Source organism: Crocuta crocuta, unplaced genomic scaffold, assembly GCF_008692635.1.
Source record: "Crocuta crocuta isolate KB4526 unplaced genomic scaffold, BGI_CrCroc_1.0 scaffold73, whole genome shotgun sequence".
NCBI classification, from domain to species: domain Eukaryota; kingdom Metazoa; phylum Chordata; class Mammalia; order Carnivora; family Hyaenidae; genus Crocuta; species Crocuta crocuta.
This window is the reverse complement of record NW_027529443.1, coordinates 4,244,426-4,262,877: the sequence shown is the minus strand read 5'-3', so window position 1 is coordinate 4,262,877 and position 18,452 is coordinate 4,244,426. Positions and strand designations below refer to the sequence as shown.

The following is an 18,452-nucleotide window of genomic DNA, read 5'->3' as shown; positions in this document are numbered from 1 at the left end:
GACCTAAGCGAAAGTCGGACGCTTAACCGACTAAGCCACCCAGGCGCCCCTGAGAACGGCTTTTGAGGAGACAGGGAAAGAAAGATTTAAAAATATTTGCCATGTGTCAGTCGATGGCATTCTCCTTGGTACTTCCAACAAACTGCAGACAGGATGTGAATTGCTTGTGCCCCCCCTTTGGGGGGGTCCGGGGATGCCGCCTGATGTAGGGCACAGTGGGGAGAGTGGCTGCGAGGTAAGCCAGTTTTTTTGGGTTACAGTAATAACAGCTGCAGTGTATCCAGCCCATCCTACATATCAGACTGTGTTAGCGTGTGACGTATGTCATCTCGGCCGAGCCCTGCTGTAATCGTTGTTACAGCCATGGCAAGGTGAAATTAGAAGGTCTTGGTGTACAGAGTTCAGGCTCCTTTATTTCCAGAGCTATGCGTGAATGTACAATGACCCTGTCTCCTGGCGCTGGCCTGCATCCGTCGGGCCATGTTTTGGTCAGGCCTGGGCTCAGAGGTTCTGTCTGCTCACTCGGAGCCCTGTTTTCTCCACAGATCAAGTGGCTTGTGCAGACCCCGAGACCTGCCTGAAGGTCTGTAGCAATCCTTCTGGCTGCTCAGACATCGCGTATCCCAAACTTGTGCTGGAACTCCTGCCCACAGGTAATGTCCCCTCACCCCTAAATAGCGTCCCCTGGAGCGGCCAGAAGGGAAGACCTCCACGGGGCCCTGACCTGAAGGAGGGACAAGATGGGAGGGTAGCAGGAGCCTCAGAGCCAGGGCCCCCGAATAAAACCCGGGTCCTGGCCCTCCAGGGGTTTCTGCCTGACTCCCCACAGCCAACCTCAGCCCCTCCTCATGGTTCCCCTGAGTTCTGCCTCCTCCCAGTGGCACCGACTGGGAACAGCTGGCGCTATGGGTCTGGGGTAATGGTGTCCTGAGTGGAGGAAACAGCCGGTGGGAGGAAAAACCTGAGGCCCATAGCCCTCCCTCTTGCCCCCAGGGCTCCGTGGGCTCATGATGGCTGTGATGGTGGCGGCGCTCATGTCCTCCCTCACCTCCATCTTTAACAGCGCCAGCACCATCTTCACCATGGACCTCTGGAATTACATCCGGCCCCGGGCATCTGAGAGGGAACTCATGATTGTAGGCAGGTAAGTTCATGCTGAGCGGGGCCGGGGGAGGGGAGTGAAAAGTCCTGCATACCCAGGGAGGAGGAAGCTGAGCCCACCCAGAGCCTAAGTCCCACCAGCCACTCATGCTGGAGGCCCAGCCTCCTCTGATGCCAAAGGTGAGGTTCCTTAGGACTCTGCAAGTAAATCACTCATCCAAGAGATGTTTCCTGAGCACCTATTATGTGTCAGGTGGCTAGATGCAGAGCAGTGCAAAGCAAAGATTTAGTTCTTGCCTTCACAAAAGTAGAGAAGAGAATTAAAGAGAAATGATAATTAAAGGAAATTACAGGGCGCCTAGGTGGCTCAGATGGTTAAGCATCCAACTCTTGATTTTGGCTCAGGTCACAATCTCGTGGTTTGTGGCATTGAGCCTAACATTGGGCTCTGTGCTAACAGCCTGGAGCCTGCTTGGGATTCTCTCTTTCCCTCTTTCCCCCTCCCCTGCTCATGTGCGCGCTCTCTCTCTCAAAATAAGTGAATAAACATCTCTTTTTTTTTTTTTTTTTAATTTCTAGGAGAGAGAGAGAGACAGCGTGAGCAGGGGAGGGTCAGAGAGAGAGGGAGTCACACACTGAAACAGGCTCCAGGCTCTGAGCTGGCAGTCAGCACAGAGCCCGACGCGGGGCTCGAACCCACGAACCGCGAGATCATGACCTAAGCGAAAGTCGGACGCTTAACCGACTAAGCCACCCAGGCGCCCCTGAATAAACATCTTTTAATTTAAAAAAATAAAAGGAAATTACAACCCCAGTGAGTGCTCTGATCAGGAACCCGGAGTGCCACCTGGACTGGGTGGACCCCATGGATGAAGCCTGGTAAAAGGGAGCAAGGGATTCTGGGGACTCAGCGAAGGTTTTTCTATCAAGGCTTTTGCAAGGTACTGAAGTCTAGTGGGGGGAACAGAAGTGACCAAAATGGGTGTCGTGCAAATTTTATGTAAAATACATGCTAATAAAGCATCTTGGGGCCTTGAGGGCTGTTTCAGTCTTGGGTTAGTGAAAGAGTTCTTAGGTCGAACACAGAAAACATAACCCATAAAACTAAAAAAAATAGACTCATCAAAAGCTAAAAGGTTTTCACTTCAAAAGACACCATTAAGGAAATGAGAAGAGAAGCCACAGATAAGGAGAAAATATTTGCAAGCCATGTAAGCTGACAAAGGACCTGTGATCTGGATCAATCTACAAAATGAGATTGTAACCCTAGAAAGCTACAGTGAGATACCACAACACGCTCCCTAGAATGGCCGTAATGAAAAAGACAAGGAGGGGCATCTGAGTGACTTTGTTGGTTGAGCTTCCGACTTTGGCTCAGGACATGATCTGTGGGTTCGAGGCCCCCGTCAGGCTCTCTGCTGTCAGTGCAGACCCTGCTTCAGATCTTCTGTTCTCCCTCTGTTCCTCTTCCACTTGCATGCATGCCCATGCGTGTGCTCTCTCAAAAATAAACATTAAAAAAAAGACAAGGAGGTAGAGAAATTAGAACTTTAATAACACTGCAANTCATGACCTAAGCGAAAGTCGGACGCTTAACCGACTAAGCCACCCAAGCGCCCCGGGCAGGGTTTTTTTTAATGTTAATTTATTTTTGAGGGAGAGTGTGTGAGCAGGGGTGGTGCAGAGAGAGAGGGGACAGAGGATCTGAAGGGGGCTTGGTGCTGACAGCAGAAAACCCGATGTGGGGCTCAAACACATGAACTGCGAGATCATGACCTGGGCCAAGGTCGGATGCTTAACTGACTGAGCCACCCAGGCACCCCAGCAATGGATGTTCTAAACCTTGATTGTGTTACGGGACTGTACACTTACACTTACAATGGGTGACTCTCACGGTGTGAAAAGTCTGCCTCACTACGGCTGTTGAAAAGAGAGATGGCAGTAAGTGTCCGGGGACCACACTAAGCAGGGTCTCTCTCGGCCCGGTGGCAGGGTGTTTGTGCTGTTGCTGGTGCTCATCTCCATCCTCTGGATCCCCGTGGTTCAGGCCAGCCAAGGGGGCCAACTCTTCATTTACATCCAGTCCATCAGCTCCTACCTGCAGCCACCCGTGGCTGTGGTCTTCATCATGGGATGCTTCTGGAAGCGGACCAATGAAAAGGTATCTCTGGACGAGTCCCTACCACGCAAGAAGCAGGCGCCACCCCGGGAAGACATAGGTGGCGTCTCGGGGGAGGAAGTTCTGTGGAGGGAGGTCTGAGGCGGATGCCACCTGGCCTTTGAAAAGCAGCAATGGTGGTTCTGTGTTGATGCATTTGGTCATTAAACGGGGAAGCTAAATTAATAAGGAGTGAGTCAGTTATGCATAAATGATTAGTTACCTAACTGCTAAGTGGCCTCCCATCCTTTTCAAATCCCTGATGCCCGCATCAACCATCCCTAGAAAGCCAAGCTCTTGAGAACAGCTTGTCGAGGTCGAGGTCTGTAGTGGCCCGGGCTGGCCGCCCTTGACCCTGGACGTCTCTAAGATGGCCTTGCTCTGATTTACAGGGTGCCTTCTCAGGTCTGATCTTGGGCCTCCTCCTAGGCTTGGTTCGACTGGTCCTGGACTTTGTTTACGTGCAGCCGCGGTGTGACCAGCCCGATGACCGCCCTGCCGTGGTGAAGGACGTCCACTACCTCTATTTCTCCATGATTCTATCCACAGTCACTCTGATCACTGTTTCTGCTGTGAGCTGGTTCACGGAGCCACCCACCAAGGAGATGGTACAGTTGGGTCTGGGATTATAGAACCATGGAGACCCTCGCCACAAGCAGACCAACCCACTTGGCCTTGAAAGAGAGGGTCTGATTGTTCAAAGAGCTGGGACATCTGGAGTTGGGCTTGAGGGACAGCCTGGTTCAGGACTGAGGATCATCGGAATCCGTCCTTATTTCTGCCTCTATTTTCAGGCACCACAAGGTGGAGGAGGTGGGGATTGGCAGCTTCCAAGCTTTTTATCTTCCATGCTCATTAAGCAATAGCAGAAACATGTTCATTCCAGCATTTCTGGCAAAGCTCCTGATTCCCGTCGATGGGGTCAGCTCGACACATGTACCCGTGAACCAATTCAGTCCCTGTAGCTGGAGAAATACATGTGCTGAGTGGCTCGTGGGCAGGTCCTCCTCAATTCCTGGCCAGGGTTAAGCCCCGGGGGCTGGAATGGGGGGGGGGTCCCAACAGAACTGGGGCTGCTGAAGTCACCTGGGGGAGCCGTGGGGGAAATGCCCACGGCATCTGAAGAGTGCCTGGATTTGGAGCTCTTGGGAGGTGCAGTGACAGGGCAGAGCTGGGGACAGTCTCAGACCTGAAGCTGAACACGGGGTCGAGCAAGGGACCCCTGTCTTCTAACCCATTCCTGCTCCCTAGGTGAGCCGCCTGACCTGGTTTACTCGTCATGACCCTGTGGTCCAGAAGGAACAGCAGCTCCCACCAGCGACTCCCCTGCCTCTTCCCGTCTCTCAGAACGGGGCTCCAGAGAGCAGCATCACCACCATCCAGTTGGAGATCATTCAAGAAAACACATCCAGACCCCACAGCTGTGAGTGGTCTCTCCTCAGTCATAGTCGAAGCCCAGGAAGAGTTCTCTGTTTCAGGGGGAAGTTTTCTACAAAAGCACAAGCCAGAGAACGGGCAGAATTGGAGTTTTAGCCTCCTCTGACTTCCAGTGTCCAGCCCCTGCAAGTGGGTTCTGCAGGAACTTGTTCTTTTTCTTTCTTTCTTTCTCCCTCCCCTCCCCTCCCCTCCCTTCCCTTCCCGTTTATTTTTGAGAGACAGAGAGAGAGACCACACACACAAGCCGGGGAGGGGCAGAGAGCAAGGGAGACACAATCCGAAGCGGGCTCCAGGTTCTGAGCTGTCAGCACAGAGCCTGAAGCGAGGCTCGAACCCACAGACTGTAGGATCATGACCTGAGCCGAAGTCCAATGCCCAACCGACTGAGCCACCCAGGCGCCTCTAAGTTTATTTAATTTGAGAGAGAAAGAGAGAGCATGAGCCAGGGGAGGCTCAGAGAAAGAGAGAGAGAGAATCCCAGGCAGGCTCTGCACCGTCAGCACAGAGTCTGATGCAGGGCTTGAACTCACAAACTATAAGATCATGACCTGAGGCGAAATCAAGAGTCAAAGGCTTAACCCACTGAGCCACCTGGGTGCCCCCTCGGTAGAAAGAAGCCTTGCTGGGAAGCAGTAACAGCAAACACTTGTTGAGCACCTCCTAAAACATGGCTCACCTGATCCTCACGAAATCCCACAAGGCAGCTGAACTACTGGCATCTTTATAAAGTACACTGGTTTCAAACTGGCAGCTTGCAGACACTGGTTTAGCCCACCTACCATTTCAGTGAAATGTGACTTAACATTTAAAAATCGGGAGATTTCATATTAAATTCCAGATACCCGTCTTTTTTTTTTTTAATTTTTATTTTATTATTTTTTAATGTTTTATTTATTTCTAGGAGAGAGAGAGAGACAGCGTGAGCAGGGGAGGGTCAGAGAGAGAGGGAGTCACAGACTCTGAAACAGGCTCCAGGCTCCGAGCTGGCAGTCAGCACAGAGCCCGACACGGGGCTCGAACCCACGAACCGCGAGATCATGACCCAAGCGAAAGTCGGACGCTTAACCGACTAAGCCACCCAGGCGCCCCTCAGATACCCGTCTTATAACAACTCTTGGCCCACGTGTCTGCACGACTGCCATTGTCTGGAGCTTGTAAAATAGGCGCCTTAGCCCTGGGGTGTGCCCTTTAATTAGCCAAGGTCCCCACCAGCCCCTGTTACGTCCACGTGGGCTGTCATTTATCATCACACGTGGCCTTGTATGTATGTCTACATATACATGCACATGCATACATGCCATGGCTACGTGTCTACGTCAGCCTCACGGGAGACACAAGTATAAATCCTAGAGGCTGTGTGTTTCAAGAAACACACGAGATGCATAAAGTATTTGTTACTGTGCGGAACACAGCCGGTTGGTCCCCTCGGTGTCTTCTCTGGGAGACACAGCCCATCCTTGTGACGTTTGTTTGGGCTCGTTTAGGTGACACGACGCCAGAGCAGTCCAGAGTGGTCCGGGCCGTCCTGTGGCTCTGTGGGATGGAGAGCCGGGGCAAGGAGGAGCCCCCCAGCAAAGCGGAGCCCGTCATCGCCTCCTTGGAAGAAAACCCACTGGTGAAAACCATCCTGGACATCAACCTCATCGTGTGTGTTAGCTGCGCCGTCTTCATCTGGGGCTACTTCGCTTAACACGGGGCGACCCCGGGGCTGCAGGCGCTCGGTCTCTTTCCCATGCTCTGTTTTTGTAATGAAAGAATATAAATAATACAGCTTTGTTTAGCACGAGGCTTCCCAGGAGTTCTTCCCGGACATTTCCAACATGACATTGAGTTCTTTTCTTCTTTTTTTCTAGTTTATTTATTCATTTTTGAGAGAAAGCAAGCCAGGGAAGGGCATAGAGAGAGAGAGAGAATCCCAAGCAGACTCCTTGCTGTCAGTGCGAGCCCGATACGGGGCTTGAACCCACGACCAGGAGATCATGACCTGAGCTNCGACTGTTGATTTCAGCTCAGGTCATGATCTAATGGCTTCGTGGGTTCGAGCCCTGCATCAGGCATCGGGTTCTGTGCTGACAGTGTGGAGCCTGCTTGGGGTTCTCTCTCTCTCCTCTCTCTCTCTCTCTCTCTCTCTCTTTTCCTCTCTCCCTCTCCCTTGCTTGCTCTCTCTGGAAAATAAACTTTAAAAATAAAGGAATGGAGGTTAGAAGCTGGGGGAAAAAGAAGTGTAAAAGGTTCCTTTTCTCAGAAGGCTGCTCACTCTTGTCCATCATGGAGCCCCAACAGTGAAGCACTCTGCCTGGCTCTGGGGCCAGGGGTGGCCGGTCCCCAACGCTTTCCTCACTGCATTACTTTTCCCAGGCTCACAGGATGAAGTCCACATTCCTGGACGGGAGTTACCCAATGGCCAGGCGTCTCTGCGGCTTCGACTCTGACCCTCTCCCCTCACAGGCTAAGTCCACGTCACTTCCGTGCTCTCCCGCCTCCAGGCCGAGCACAGGGCTGGTGTACAATGGGTCCCCCAAGTATGGTTACATCTGTCTGTTCTTCCCTCCGCTAAGCCATTCCTCCTTTTCTGCCTAACTCCCATTCTAGTCTCTTCTTAAACATCGCTTCCTCCAGGAAGCCTTCTGGGATCATCCCACCCAGGCCCATTGGGGCATGTGCCTTCAAAGCAGGTATCACACTTTATTGCCGATTCCTTACTGTCTCCCCAACTGGAGTGAAAGTCCCACCAGGGCAAGGTATGTCACACTGACTCCTGGCACAGTGCCTGGTGAATGCACAGATGGGGACCTCCAGAACCGGATGTCATCTGCTTCTTGGTCTCACGGCCCCAGCCACACCCNCCCCTGCCCCCCCCTCCCCCCCCGGGACCAGGATGAAGGAATACCATCTAGTCCTGCACGGATTCAGCCCCCTGGGCTCCGAGCTCGTGGTGACCAAATGGTCGATCCGGTCACCTGTGCAACCTCGACGCCCTCCTCGACCTGACAGCGAATGGTGTGCAGGGCTGCCCCTTGGATTGGCGCTTGCCCTTGGGACAGTCTGCCTCCCTAAGGATGTGTCATCATCTGCTGGACCCCCTTCCGCCACCTCCACCTTCATCTGGGCCTGAGCCAGCTCTTCTGGGGTCTCCCGCTGAGCAGTCTTGCCCCTGCTCCAGTCCCTTTCCTGCAGTCACAGCCACAGGGAATAAACTGCAAACCCCAGGGCCCCCCGCCACGGCGCCCTCAGCGCCTCCCGACTGCCCTGGACAACTTCTGGGCGAGGCTCTTCACGCTCCGGCTCCTCCTCACCTCTCAGCCTCACTCCACCACTTCTGCCACTTCACCAGCTGTCCTTCCGTCTGCAGGGCCTTCCGGTGGCTCCTCCCTCTCTGCACGCTGGGTCTGTATCCTGGGTTCGTTTGCACATTGCCCCAGCAGCTAAGGCCATGCCCATGTGGGTTGGGTTGGGTCCCCAGGGTCCGGGCCAGCGCATGGAGGAGTAAGTCTTCAGTATTTACTTGGAGGACACACAGCAATGATCTATGTAAGACCAGGCTTCAATTCTAAGGGTCTTTGTGTGAAAATATAAATGCGGGGTCCCTGCCATGAAATGACATGCAAAAAAATTTTTGGCCATTCAAATATAATTTATTGATATGCATAAAGACTCCATTCAGATACAAGTAGAGGGTCAAAACAGAACCCTGATGACTTTGGTTCTTTCAAAAGAATATTTGGTGAGAATATTGCCCCACATGTATCATTTGTGATAACGTTTTGATGTGTGGGGTGTAGACCCTAAGGAGACCCTCGATGATCCCCACCTCCTGGCATTCACACCCTTGGGTCGTCCTCTCCCCTTGATGGACTGCAACGGCCTACTGACCGGTAGAAGACGGCAGAGGTGACGCGATGTCAGCAGGTGGTTACCTCACATCGTGTAAGACCGTCTTGCCACAGATGCGTCCTAGAGACTGTCCTTGCTGGTCTGATGCACTAGCGGCCACCCTGGGCACGCCGTGCAGGGGCTGAGGGGACCTCCAGATGTGGGCCAGCAAGAGGCTGGGGCTCTCAGACCTTGTCCTACAGCCACAAGGGAGCTTAGGCGTGGATCCCTCCCCAGTCGAACCTCCAGATGAGATCCTGACCCCGGCCTGCAGCTTGACAGCAGCCTGTGAGATCTAGAGTCGCAAGAATGGGAGAAGGGTCCATCCATGGAGCCCCCAGAGAGTCAGGCCATCGAGATAGCCCAGGGATTTCATTGGCCCAACTGCATCTGAGCTCTTGGGGATTCACAGGTAGGAGCAAGCAGACCCGGCAGCCAGGTGCCTGCCCAGACCCCATGGTCTCCAAATGCTGGATCAAGAACAGGACAGATGGGTCCTGACCACAAGGTGTGTGAGGAATAGGGCCATGACCCTGGTGTCGCCATGGGTGGGGGAACAGGAAGAGGGCCTGAGCACACAAGGCTAGAACTTTTCTATGAGAAAGCATTCTGTAGAGAAGGGAAGTAAACCATCTGAAGGGGCAGGTAATCAGCAGGTACTGGTCAGTAGTAATCAGCGTCCCTGGATGACCAGGGATGGCCACTGTGAGTTCCGATCACAAGACCTCTCCTGCTCTCTGATGGGAGTTAGCGCCAGGAGAAGGGGACAGCAAGGTGCGACCCTCCCAGCAGGGGGTAATCATGTCTCTGCGGGGCCTTGGAGATGCTTCCGCCACGATGCAGTTACAGCTCCGAATGCAAACCAGCCCCCCACACCCGACTCTGGTCCTCCCCCATTCATGAAGATGCCCAGTGGCCTCGGTCTGGTATTACCTTTGACACGCATAATTTTTCTTTAGATTAGAGCTGTTGGGGTGGGGAGATCATTAACAAACTGGAGGGGAGTGAAAACCGAAACATTTTTAAAATGAAGAGGGCCTGTGTTATATTTGGAGCCAGCAGGAACGGAAGGCTTGTGCCGCTCTGGAGAGCACTATCCATCGTGGACCTTCCTGGTCCCCAGGCACCAATGCCATCTCCTGGGTGAGCGCGGTGCCTCAGCTCCCTCCTGAGAGCCAGCTCAGGTTCCGTGGGGGAGAAGCATCTTCAGGGTGCCGCTCAGATGGCCATTACGGACAGCGGCAGCGGGCTCCCCAAGGAAGGGGCTCGGACCAGCAACTGACACGGAGACTTGCCTTCTGCAAGGAGCCTGGTCTATAGCAAAGCACGGGATGGCATATGAGGAGGGACAGTGAGCCTTAAGCAAATACATTTAAGATACAGGGGAACATGGGTTTACAGGTACATATATTTTTTCTTAAATACATTTTATTTTCTGTTTGTCCAGTGCTTAGTTTTGATGTGGCAGTGTTTCTTTTAGTGTTTCTTTTTTTTTTTAATGTTTTTTATTTCTGAGAGAGAGAGAGAGAGACCGTGTGAGCAGGGGAGGGTCAGAGAGAGAGGGAGACACAGAATCCGAAGCAGGCTCCAGGCTGAGCTGGCAGTCAGCACAGAGCCCGACGCGGGGCTCAAACCCACAAACCGTGAGATCATGACCCGAGCCGAAGTCGGATGCTTAACCGACTGAGCCACCCAGGTGCCCCATTGTTTATTTTTGAGAGAGAGAGAAAGAGAGAATGCAACCAGGGGAGGGGCAGAGATGAGAACAGGATCTGAAGCAGGCTCTGTGCTGACACTTAACCCAGTGAGCCAACAAGGCACCACCCCTCTCCTTTTTTGAGTTATTTTGAGAGACAGAGACAATAGGAATGGAGGAAAGGCAGAGAGAGGAAAGAGAGAATCTTAAGCAGGCTCCGCATTGTCAGTGCAGAGTCCGATGTGGGGCCCGAACTCATGAAACTGAGATCGTGACGTGTGCTGAAACCAAAAGTCAGACGCTTAACCTGCTGAGCCACCCAGGCGCTTCAATAGGTACCTATTTCAACGTAATTAGTAAGTGTAGGAAGCATGATGGGGACACGGGGAGCTTCGAGTCGGGAGGAAAAAGTGATCGCCCTTTTCAAGTTGAACCTGCTTAGCGTCCGCGTGGAAGGGGGGCCGGTGTCCTCCGTGTCGTGCCCGGGGAGCTGTGTGCGCTGCCGGAGTGGACACACGGGGCCAGGGTCTTCCAGGCAAGGCACAGGTCACTGATGTGCCTGGCAGCCAGCTCTCCCAGAGTGGGTCACGGCAGCCAGCGCCGGCACGCGTGTCCCTCCCCAGCCCCGGGAGGGGCCCCCACGTCTGGGCCGCCGCAAGGGGCTGCCGTCAGAACGGACATCCAGACTGTGGGCCTCGCTCTGCTCCGTGCCCCCAAGCGCTCCTCCCTAGTGTTTCAAGCCCGGGCACGGGGTGCCTCCCGGCCCCCAGAAAAGGGAATTCCCGTGGAAAAGAGCAGCTTCGGGCTCCTGCGCTGGGCCTGTGGGGCAGACTGTTCTCAGTGTCTCTGGCTGGACGGGGAAGGGAGTCAGGACCGGGAAGTGCAGAGGAAGAGCCCGGCTGCAGAACATTCTCTGGGGCACAGCCAGTCCAGGAGGTCTCCGGGGGCCCCTGGGGGCTGTTGTCCCTGCCACCGCCTCGCCCTCCGTTCCTTCAGGCTTCTGTGGTCACAGTCAGACGCTCCCCCCACCTCCCAGCGTCTCATCCGAATTGTTTGGGTGGGACACAGCACGCACGCGCACACGTACACACAATCCACGGTCTCACTTCCAAGAATGATAGTTTTCATATAAACCACAGAATATATTTAATTCAAATTAAACATGAAACTAGAATATTGTTCGGTCCTTATCAAGTAGCAATTATATTGTTTAAAAAAAAAAAAAAAGAACAGTACACTTCTTTCTACATTCTGCAATCCAGCAAGGCACAGGTCACGTCCAGCTCGCTGAGGTGACGGGTCCAGCAGTCACCGTTGACGCGGGTGGTTTTCGGGGGGCCGGCGAGGCGCCGACCGTACTTCATACAAAATGGTTCTGCAGCGATTCTGAAGGAGGGGAGCCTCCTTCCGAAGGTATGAGAGTGACAGTCTGAGGGGCAGGAAGAAGGCGATTCGCATGACGGACGCATTTTATTAAATAGCTAACGCGGTGCGGCGACAGCGCTTCCTGCCCAGTCGCGGCGGGCGCGCTCCTTCCAGTCCAGCCACTTCTTTTTCCTTTCTCTCCTCCTTTCAGAGATGTCTGTGGGCATGATCTCTCTTCCGTGTAAAGAAAGCCAGCGTCCTCAAGACACAGGTCATTGGGCTTCAAGCGTCAGCCCCCACCTTCTCCTCGGGCCGCGGGAAGGTGAGGCCGGCGAGCCGGCCTCCGTCTCCCTTCACTGAAAGCCCTTCCCTGTCGGGTCTGCAGAGGCAATGGCGCCCGGCCCCGTGCCCAGGGCAGAGGGGCCAGGGCCGGGGAGGCCTTCTTCACAGGGCGGTGCTCTCCGTGTCGTTGTCTATGTCCAGCAGAAGGCGCCCGGGCAGCTCTTTGCTTGCGGAGTCTGAATGCGTGTCGGGGAAGGTGCTGCGAAGCGGTTCTGAAACTCTAGCACTGGTGTCTGGGCAAAAACAGGAGACACGGGGTCAGCGCGCGGCGGCGCCCCCGGGGGCGCTCTGAGGGGAAGGGGAGCCGGAGGGTCCGAGTGGGCCCATGCACACACGCCTCCTCTCACGGGAGCCGCGCTCGGCCCTCGCGAGTGGAGTCGAGGGCAGCTCTCAGATGCAGCCCCTGCCACCTGTGCTCGCTCTGCCCGAGGAGAGGAACCCGCATTCTCACCGAGGCCTCTGATGCGCTAACAAAACTCCCCTCAGGACACCTGGGCCGCGGGGACGGGCGCCCGTCACTGGGGACAGCCCCTCCTCTGGGGCCGCGGAGCCGTTCCTCTTCCTGACGCTACGCCAGCCTCCCTCCCGCGACATTCCGGGCTGTGGGGCCGTCTGCAGGGTGCAGAGCACTAGCTGCCAGTGGCAAGTGGCCCTCTCTTCCCCAGGGTGACAGAGATGTCTCCAGACACTGACAGACGTCCCCTGACAACAGCCCTTGGTTGACAAACACTGAGGTAGATGGCCAGTGTCCCACACGTATTTTCTCTTCCCTTCCTAACACCTACACCCCAGTTCCTTTTTCATGTCTTACGCTGGCTGCAATCCCGGTAGCAAGAGGGCAAACGCACGATCCTCCGGCCTCGGCCCCTCATCCTAAACTCACCAAGGGCATCGTCGCCCGCCACAGCCCCCCTCCTAGTGAGGCCGGGGGCCTCACACGCGCCTCAACAAGCACTCACTGAGCACCCACCTGCGGGCACAGCAGCGAACGAGCCAGACACAGCCTTCGTGAAGCCGACAGTCGAGTGCGGGGGGACAGCCCCTCGTCAAGACAGAACCATCTGTTTCTCTAGGAGGGGTGTGTTCTAGCAAACTGCGAGCCCGGCAACAGGAGGCAGGGCTGGCGCAGAAGGGAGGCGTTCAGACCTGCCGGCGTTGCCGGGCTGGGTGGCTGTGCTGGGCGGAGTCCCCGTTAGGCCTAAGAGATGCTGTCCATACTGGCCGCGGTGCGGGGGGACACCACGGCCGCCGCGTGTGACAGTACCTCTCTTTCACCCGCTCCTTGTCCACAGGGCCCAGCGGCAGATGCAGGTGCACCTCGGGGGCTGCCTGCTCCCACCTGCCCCACCGGCGAGATCCACCTCCTCCCTTTCCTCACAATGGGTTCCCGGGTCGGCAGGCCCCGCCCTCAAGGCTTCCTATGCACCACAACTCGAGGGAAAGTTCTAGATCTGTGGAGATGCCAAGGTGCCAAAGAGTTCAAGTGCGGGTGCAGACAACCGGTTCAGCTCCTGCAGTGACCACAGCACGGACTGGACTGGGCTGCGCTGCACTGCCCGGCGGGGAGTCCGGGCTCGTCTGTGTGCACGGAATAGGGATCCAAAGGTCTCAGACTTGACCCCGGCAGCAAGGGAGTCAGCGAGAGCAGGGGCTGCGTCTGTCCTGTTCAGTGCCTCCCTGAGGCCTGGGACAGTGACTGGTTAAAGGCTGATGGCCAGTCGGATGGATGGATGGGGAAGAGTCAGCCAGCCCAGCCATCCCTCCCATCCCCGCTCCTATCACCTCAGGCAGAGCAGTCACAGCTTAAGGACAAGACTCTTTCCAGAAATCCCTGCACGTTCAACCCCTTCACCATTATCCTAACCCAACAAGACAGATGGTGCAACCAGTCAGTGTCTCTTTTTAGCCCAAAGAGGCTACCAGAGACCGTGGAGCCGCCATGCCCGGTGGGGGCGCGTGACGCACAGGCACTGTACACACTGGTTAGGTTTCTACTTGTTAATGTGTGGGTTTCCATGCAAACCAACATCAGTCAGCCGCAGATCCTTCTCAGAAGACAAACTCACTCTCCTTCCTTCCTTCCCCCCTCCCTCCCTTCCTTTTTACATTGCATATAAATAATTCCTGGATTTGTACTTTCCGGAATTCCTCTATTTTTGACGAACACACATGACCTCTATACCCAGGGGAAAAGTGTGTGGGGGAGCGTAAGGGAAGTCCCCTCTGCCTCTTGCCCGCTGCCCCTGGGAGGCCTGAGGTACACTACTTCCCAGTCTCCCCTCTCTTACATGAACCACTTTTAAAAAAGAAGACAGCAAGTCTGTTCACACGCGACGAGTAGTATGAATAGGCGTGTGTGCAGAGACAGCTTCTAGAAGGAGCCTATCCTTCACCACAATGGCTGCCACCATGGAGCAGCTACTACGTCCCAGATACGGTACTAGGTGTTCCACACACATCACCCCTGCGTGAAATAACGGCGAGGCAGCAGGGGGCCCACCGCGGAGGTAAGAAAGGGGGACTCTGAGGGGTTCGGCTCCTCAGAGGCTCAGAGCCACACTGGCCGGACTCTGGAGTCTGACAGGAGTCTGTGCGTCTGCGGGTAAGGGTCCTGACAGAGAAGACGGGATCTGAGGAGATGACGCGTGAGTCTTAAACACTCTGCTTCGCTGTAGTAAAAAAGTTATTTTAGAAAGATTCCCGCAGGAACTCTTCTTGGTTTAAAAAAAAAAAAAAAAGCCTCTGAAGCTCTCTGGCTGCGAATTTACAGCAGCCATCATTTTTCACCGTATGCGTTCTAAGAAGGGCCGGTCTTTGAGCATAAAGCGTGGAGCTAAGGCCTCATGACTGATACTATATTAAACAGCCAAGAACAAAAAGACAGAGACGCCCCAGAACCCTGCCTCTGCTCAGGCAGAACGTTACCCCTGAGGTGGGGTGTGGACAAATCTAAGCGGGCTGCTTCTTCCCTTGAGTACCTGTATCAGGGAAGCGGGCCCCGGGAAGGGCCACATCGCGCGCTCTACAACTTAGGACACGCTCATAGAAGGTTTGTCACTTCAACAATTCTGAATATGTGCTTTCGGTTGTTCACTGACCTTCCAAACAGTCCGAGGTCATTCTCCCGCCACTGTGTTAGGTAACAGACCCCACACAGCCTTGGAATTATACTTTCAGACCCAACTGCGGGCGATCTACCCCGCCTGCCGACCAATTTGTCTGAGAGCAGGACCCCCGGCTGCCCCTCCCCAGCTCGTTCGGGCCGTCGGACACTTTCCGGTCTGTCAGAGACAATGTGTCAACTTTTTATTATTTTTACGAAGGAGAGATTCTATTCAAGTTCACTGGATGTTCACCTTGACATGATTCTGGTATCTATTTGTTAAAAATAATCTGCAAGGAGAAGCAGAAGCCACTTGAAAATGTCCAACTATGAGCAAAAATATACCTGCTTAATATTATGCAGTCATTGAGAAGGTTGTAAACAAACATCATAACATGGGCAGGGCATGTGATGTAAGGTAAAATAAAAATGCAGGATCAAAATCCATATATGCAAAATAATTGATCAAACCCCTCCCCCCCCACCCTGGACTTTTAGGAAAGAAAAAATAAGAGTAGAGAAAAACTTCTTCAATTGTAGCAGGGTGACTTATTATTTCTAGTTTCCAAATATTCTTTAACGCCTATGGTTAATTTTTAAAAGTATGTTACTTTTGGGGTTAGTTTTTAAAAAGAACACGGTGAGAACCAGCAGTGTTGAGTTCTGAGTGACAGCCCCGAGCGCGACATGACTACCATCACACGGTGGGCAGGAGCCTCATGGAGTATGTATCCTCAGGCTCACAAAGCATCACGAAGCATTAAGGAGTATCTTCTACTCCTGAGCATTGTCTTTCTAACCCACAAAAGAACTGCTACTGGGAAAATCAAGTGGTGCAACAGAATCTAAACATGGGTGCCTGGGCCCCAGCCCTCCTGTGTCTCGGCTCTAGAAGGCTGGGTCTGGGCATATGCATTTTTATTTTTATTTTATTTTATTTTTTATTTTTGAGAGAGCACAAGTGGGGGAGGGGCAGATCTGTGCTGACAGCAGCAAGCCTGACGCGGGGCTCAAACTCATGAACTGCGAGATCATGACCTGAGCGGAAGTCAGAGAAGTCAGATGCTCAACCGACTGACCCACCCAGGTACCCCGGGCATATGCATTTTTAAAGCGCTGACCTATGAATCTAGTACATAACTCTGATCATCTATTTCTTCCAAGATAAACATGATCACAAAGACCTAGCACTTACTTAGGACCCAGTGTGTACTAAGAACAACAAGGTGTTTTCTTATTTTATCTGATCTGATACCTTCAACAAAAATTCTCACGAATGTCACCCTTTTACTGATCAGCCAGGTTGTGCCTTTGCCTGACATTACACAGCTGAGGTTCTATTTCGGGCATGCCCAATTCTACAATGTCTTCTTCCTGCTACACCGCAAGCCTGCCCGGTACACAAAAGAACAGAAAGCAGAGATGTTACAAGGTCGGCCCTGGGACCCCCTGTCACACGTCTGTGAACACATTTAGTACTCAGAGTGATCGATAGCAAGCAGGATTGAAGCCAGCGTCATTTAGTACATGCACCGTTAGCAGGGATGCAAGCAGGCAGGGTTAGGGTGCCGGGTTAGTAACAGGCATTAGTGCACAAGAATGATCATCAAGTAGCACAAATGCTTCGGCCAATCAGGTGCCTTTTCCTTACCATTAAATATTCCAATTTGGGCTCTTACTGTATATGGCAGGTCATACATCTAAATTATTTAATAAAATGTTTCAATTAGAAAACTCTTGGCTAAAATTTGTTACTTTAAAAACAATAAGACGCAAACTCTTTTACTTTCAAAGCTAAAAGGCTTGCCACACTTTCTACAGTAACGACAAAGAAGAGCTTCAAATGACATCAGAGTCCCTCCCATTCTTCTGTGTTGGTGCTGACTGAGCTGCCAGATGGTGGCGGCCAAGTCTGCTTGGCAGCAGCGGTCTTCTCCAGGGGTTGATCCTAATTCCCAGGCCTTAACTCAACTTTTTAGGGCTAAATGCTCTAGCAGATAACCTGTTTTAAGAACCTATCTATGGTTTTCCACACGAAAACATAATGCCATAATAAAAGATAGCCTTTTAAGAAAGTCACGTCTTTTTTCTTCTTGAAATACCCAATAGCTGTATCCAAGAACGGTTCATAATAGCAGCTTGCTCAGTACTAGTGGATGCGCGAATCCTAAATGCTGGCCTTCTGTGTGCTCCCAATTGCAGTCTGGATGATTTCAAGCAATTAAAAGGTACTTCTGCGATACAGAGATAATTGTGGTGGCCTGGAATTTTTTGCATTTAGGAGAATTCGTAACATAGATTGGTTTTTAAATACTTAGCTAATATCTTAAGGCAAAGTACCTTTCATATAAAACATGCCTGATCTGATAAAGTACAGAGCATTACGGTGTTGTACTGGATCAGTAACAGAGTGTTCTGGAACAACAGACATGATTCCAGTCTTTGTAGTTTTCCATCTACATAAAAGGAAAGATCTGGGGTGAGATGCTGGTGTGTCACAAGTCCTGAAGGGTTAAAAGGCTCCACCTTGAACAGGGGTTAGTCACTTCACTCTTGTGCACGATTCCCACACCCAGCGGGCGGGGCGGCCCCGGCTGCGGGTTATAAGGGGTCACCGTGTGGGGTCACGCCCGTGCCTTCCTCCACGGCTCTAAAGCTGCACTCGTGTCCTCTGGCTTCTATGGAAAGTCTTACTCAGACCAAAGCTGCAAACACTGGCAAAGTAGCCCACCAAGGGTTTCAGGCTCAGATCAGCCGATTAGAGCAATGGTACGCACGACAAGAGCCCTATGGAGTCCAGTGTGGACCCTGAGGCACAGCTCAGATGAGACTAACAGTGCCTTTTGAAAAGCTCATGTGGTTTAAGAAGGCAAAATGTAAGCGTGCTACAACGCAAAGGAATTTAGTGTGGGGGTCTCTGGAAGAAGAATGGTTTGTTGGTTTGGTTCGGTTTGGTCCTGAGAATTTCAAACATCAAATTAAGAAGCTCCATGCAGTTAACTTGCACTGACGATGTACAATTACACAAGGAACACAAGTTTCTGTGCTGACTGCACCCGAGTCCTCTTTGGTGGGACGTGATGAGCCAATCAACGGCTGGGAAATCACTGAGAAGAGCAGGACACTTAAGAAAGGCTTACAAACAAGAAAGAAGACATTCCTAGTATCTTATGTGGGTGGCTTGAAACTGGGTTCTCAATTTACTGACAGCTACCTCGAATCTGGAGCACTGCAGCTCAAAATGCTTTTGGTGAGAACAAAAGTAACGTCCACCTGCTACAGAATGGACAGCACGGGGTCTGGGAGCTGCTCCTGAGCACATGGTCAAAAGCACATTTGCAAAACATGGCTAAGCAGCAGCATACAGAGCTTGGTGC

General features: G+C 52.9%; 2 protein-coding genes across 5 annotated transcripts in view; one reads left to right on the top strand and one right to left on the bottom strand.

Annotated features, from left to right (window-relative positions):
* SLC5A11 (solute carrier family 5 member 11) overlaps positions 1 to 6,479 on the top strand; it is a 43,819-nt gene extending 37,340 nt beyond the window's left edge. For all 4 annotated transcript variants that reach the window (XM_077760475.1, XM_077760476.1, XM_077760477.1 and 1 more), the window contains 6 exons: positions 546 to 653; positions 994 to 1,144; positions 3,094 to 3,262; positions 3,652 to 3,867; positions 4,511 to 4,682; positions 6,181 to 6,479. In XM_077760475.1, the coding sequence (XP_077616601.1) occupies positions 546 to 653; positions 994 to 1,144; positions 3,094 to 3,262; positions 3,652 to 3,867; positions 4,511 to 4,682; positions 6,181 to 6,386 (1,022 nt within the window). In that variant the 3' untranslated portion in view covers positions 6,387 to 6,479. The remainder of the gene's footprint in view (positions 1 to 545; positions 654 to 993; positions 1,145 to 3,093; positions 3,263 to 3,651; positions 3,868 to 4,510; positions 4,683 to 6,180) is intronic.
* Positions 6,480 to 11,370: 4,891 nt separating this feature from the next.
* ARHGAP17 (Rho GTPase activating protein 17) overlaps positions 11,371 to 18,452 on the bottom strand; it is a 94,943-nt gene continuing 87,861 nt past the window's right edge. Inside the window, 1 exon segment of the mRNA XM_077760559.1 lies at positions 11,371 to 12,205. Within this exon segment, the coding sequence (XP_077616685.1) occupies positions 12,075 to 12,205 (131 nt within the window). The 3' untranslated portion in view covers positions 11,371 to 12,074.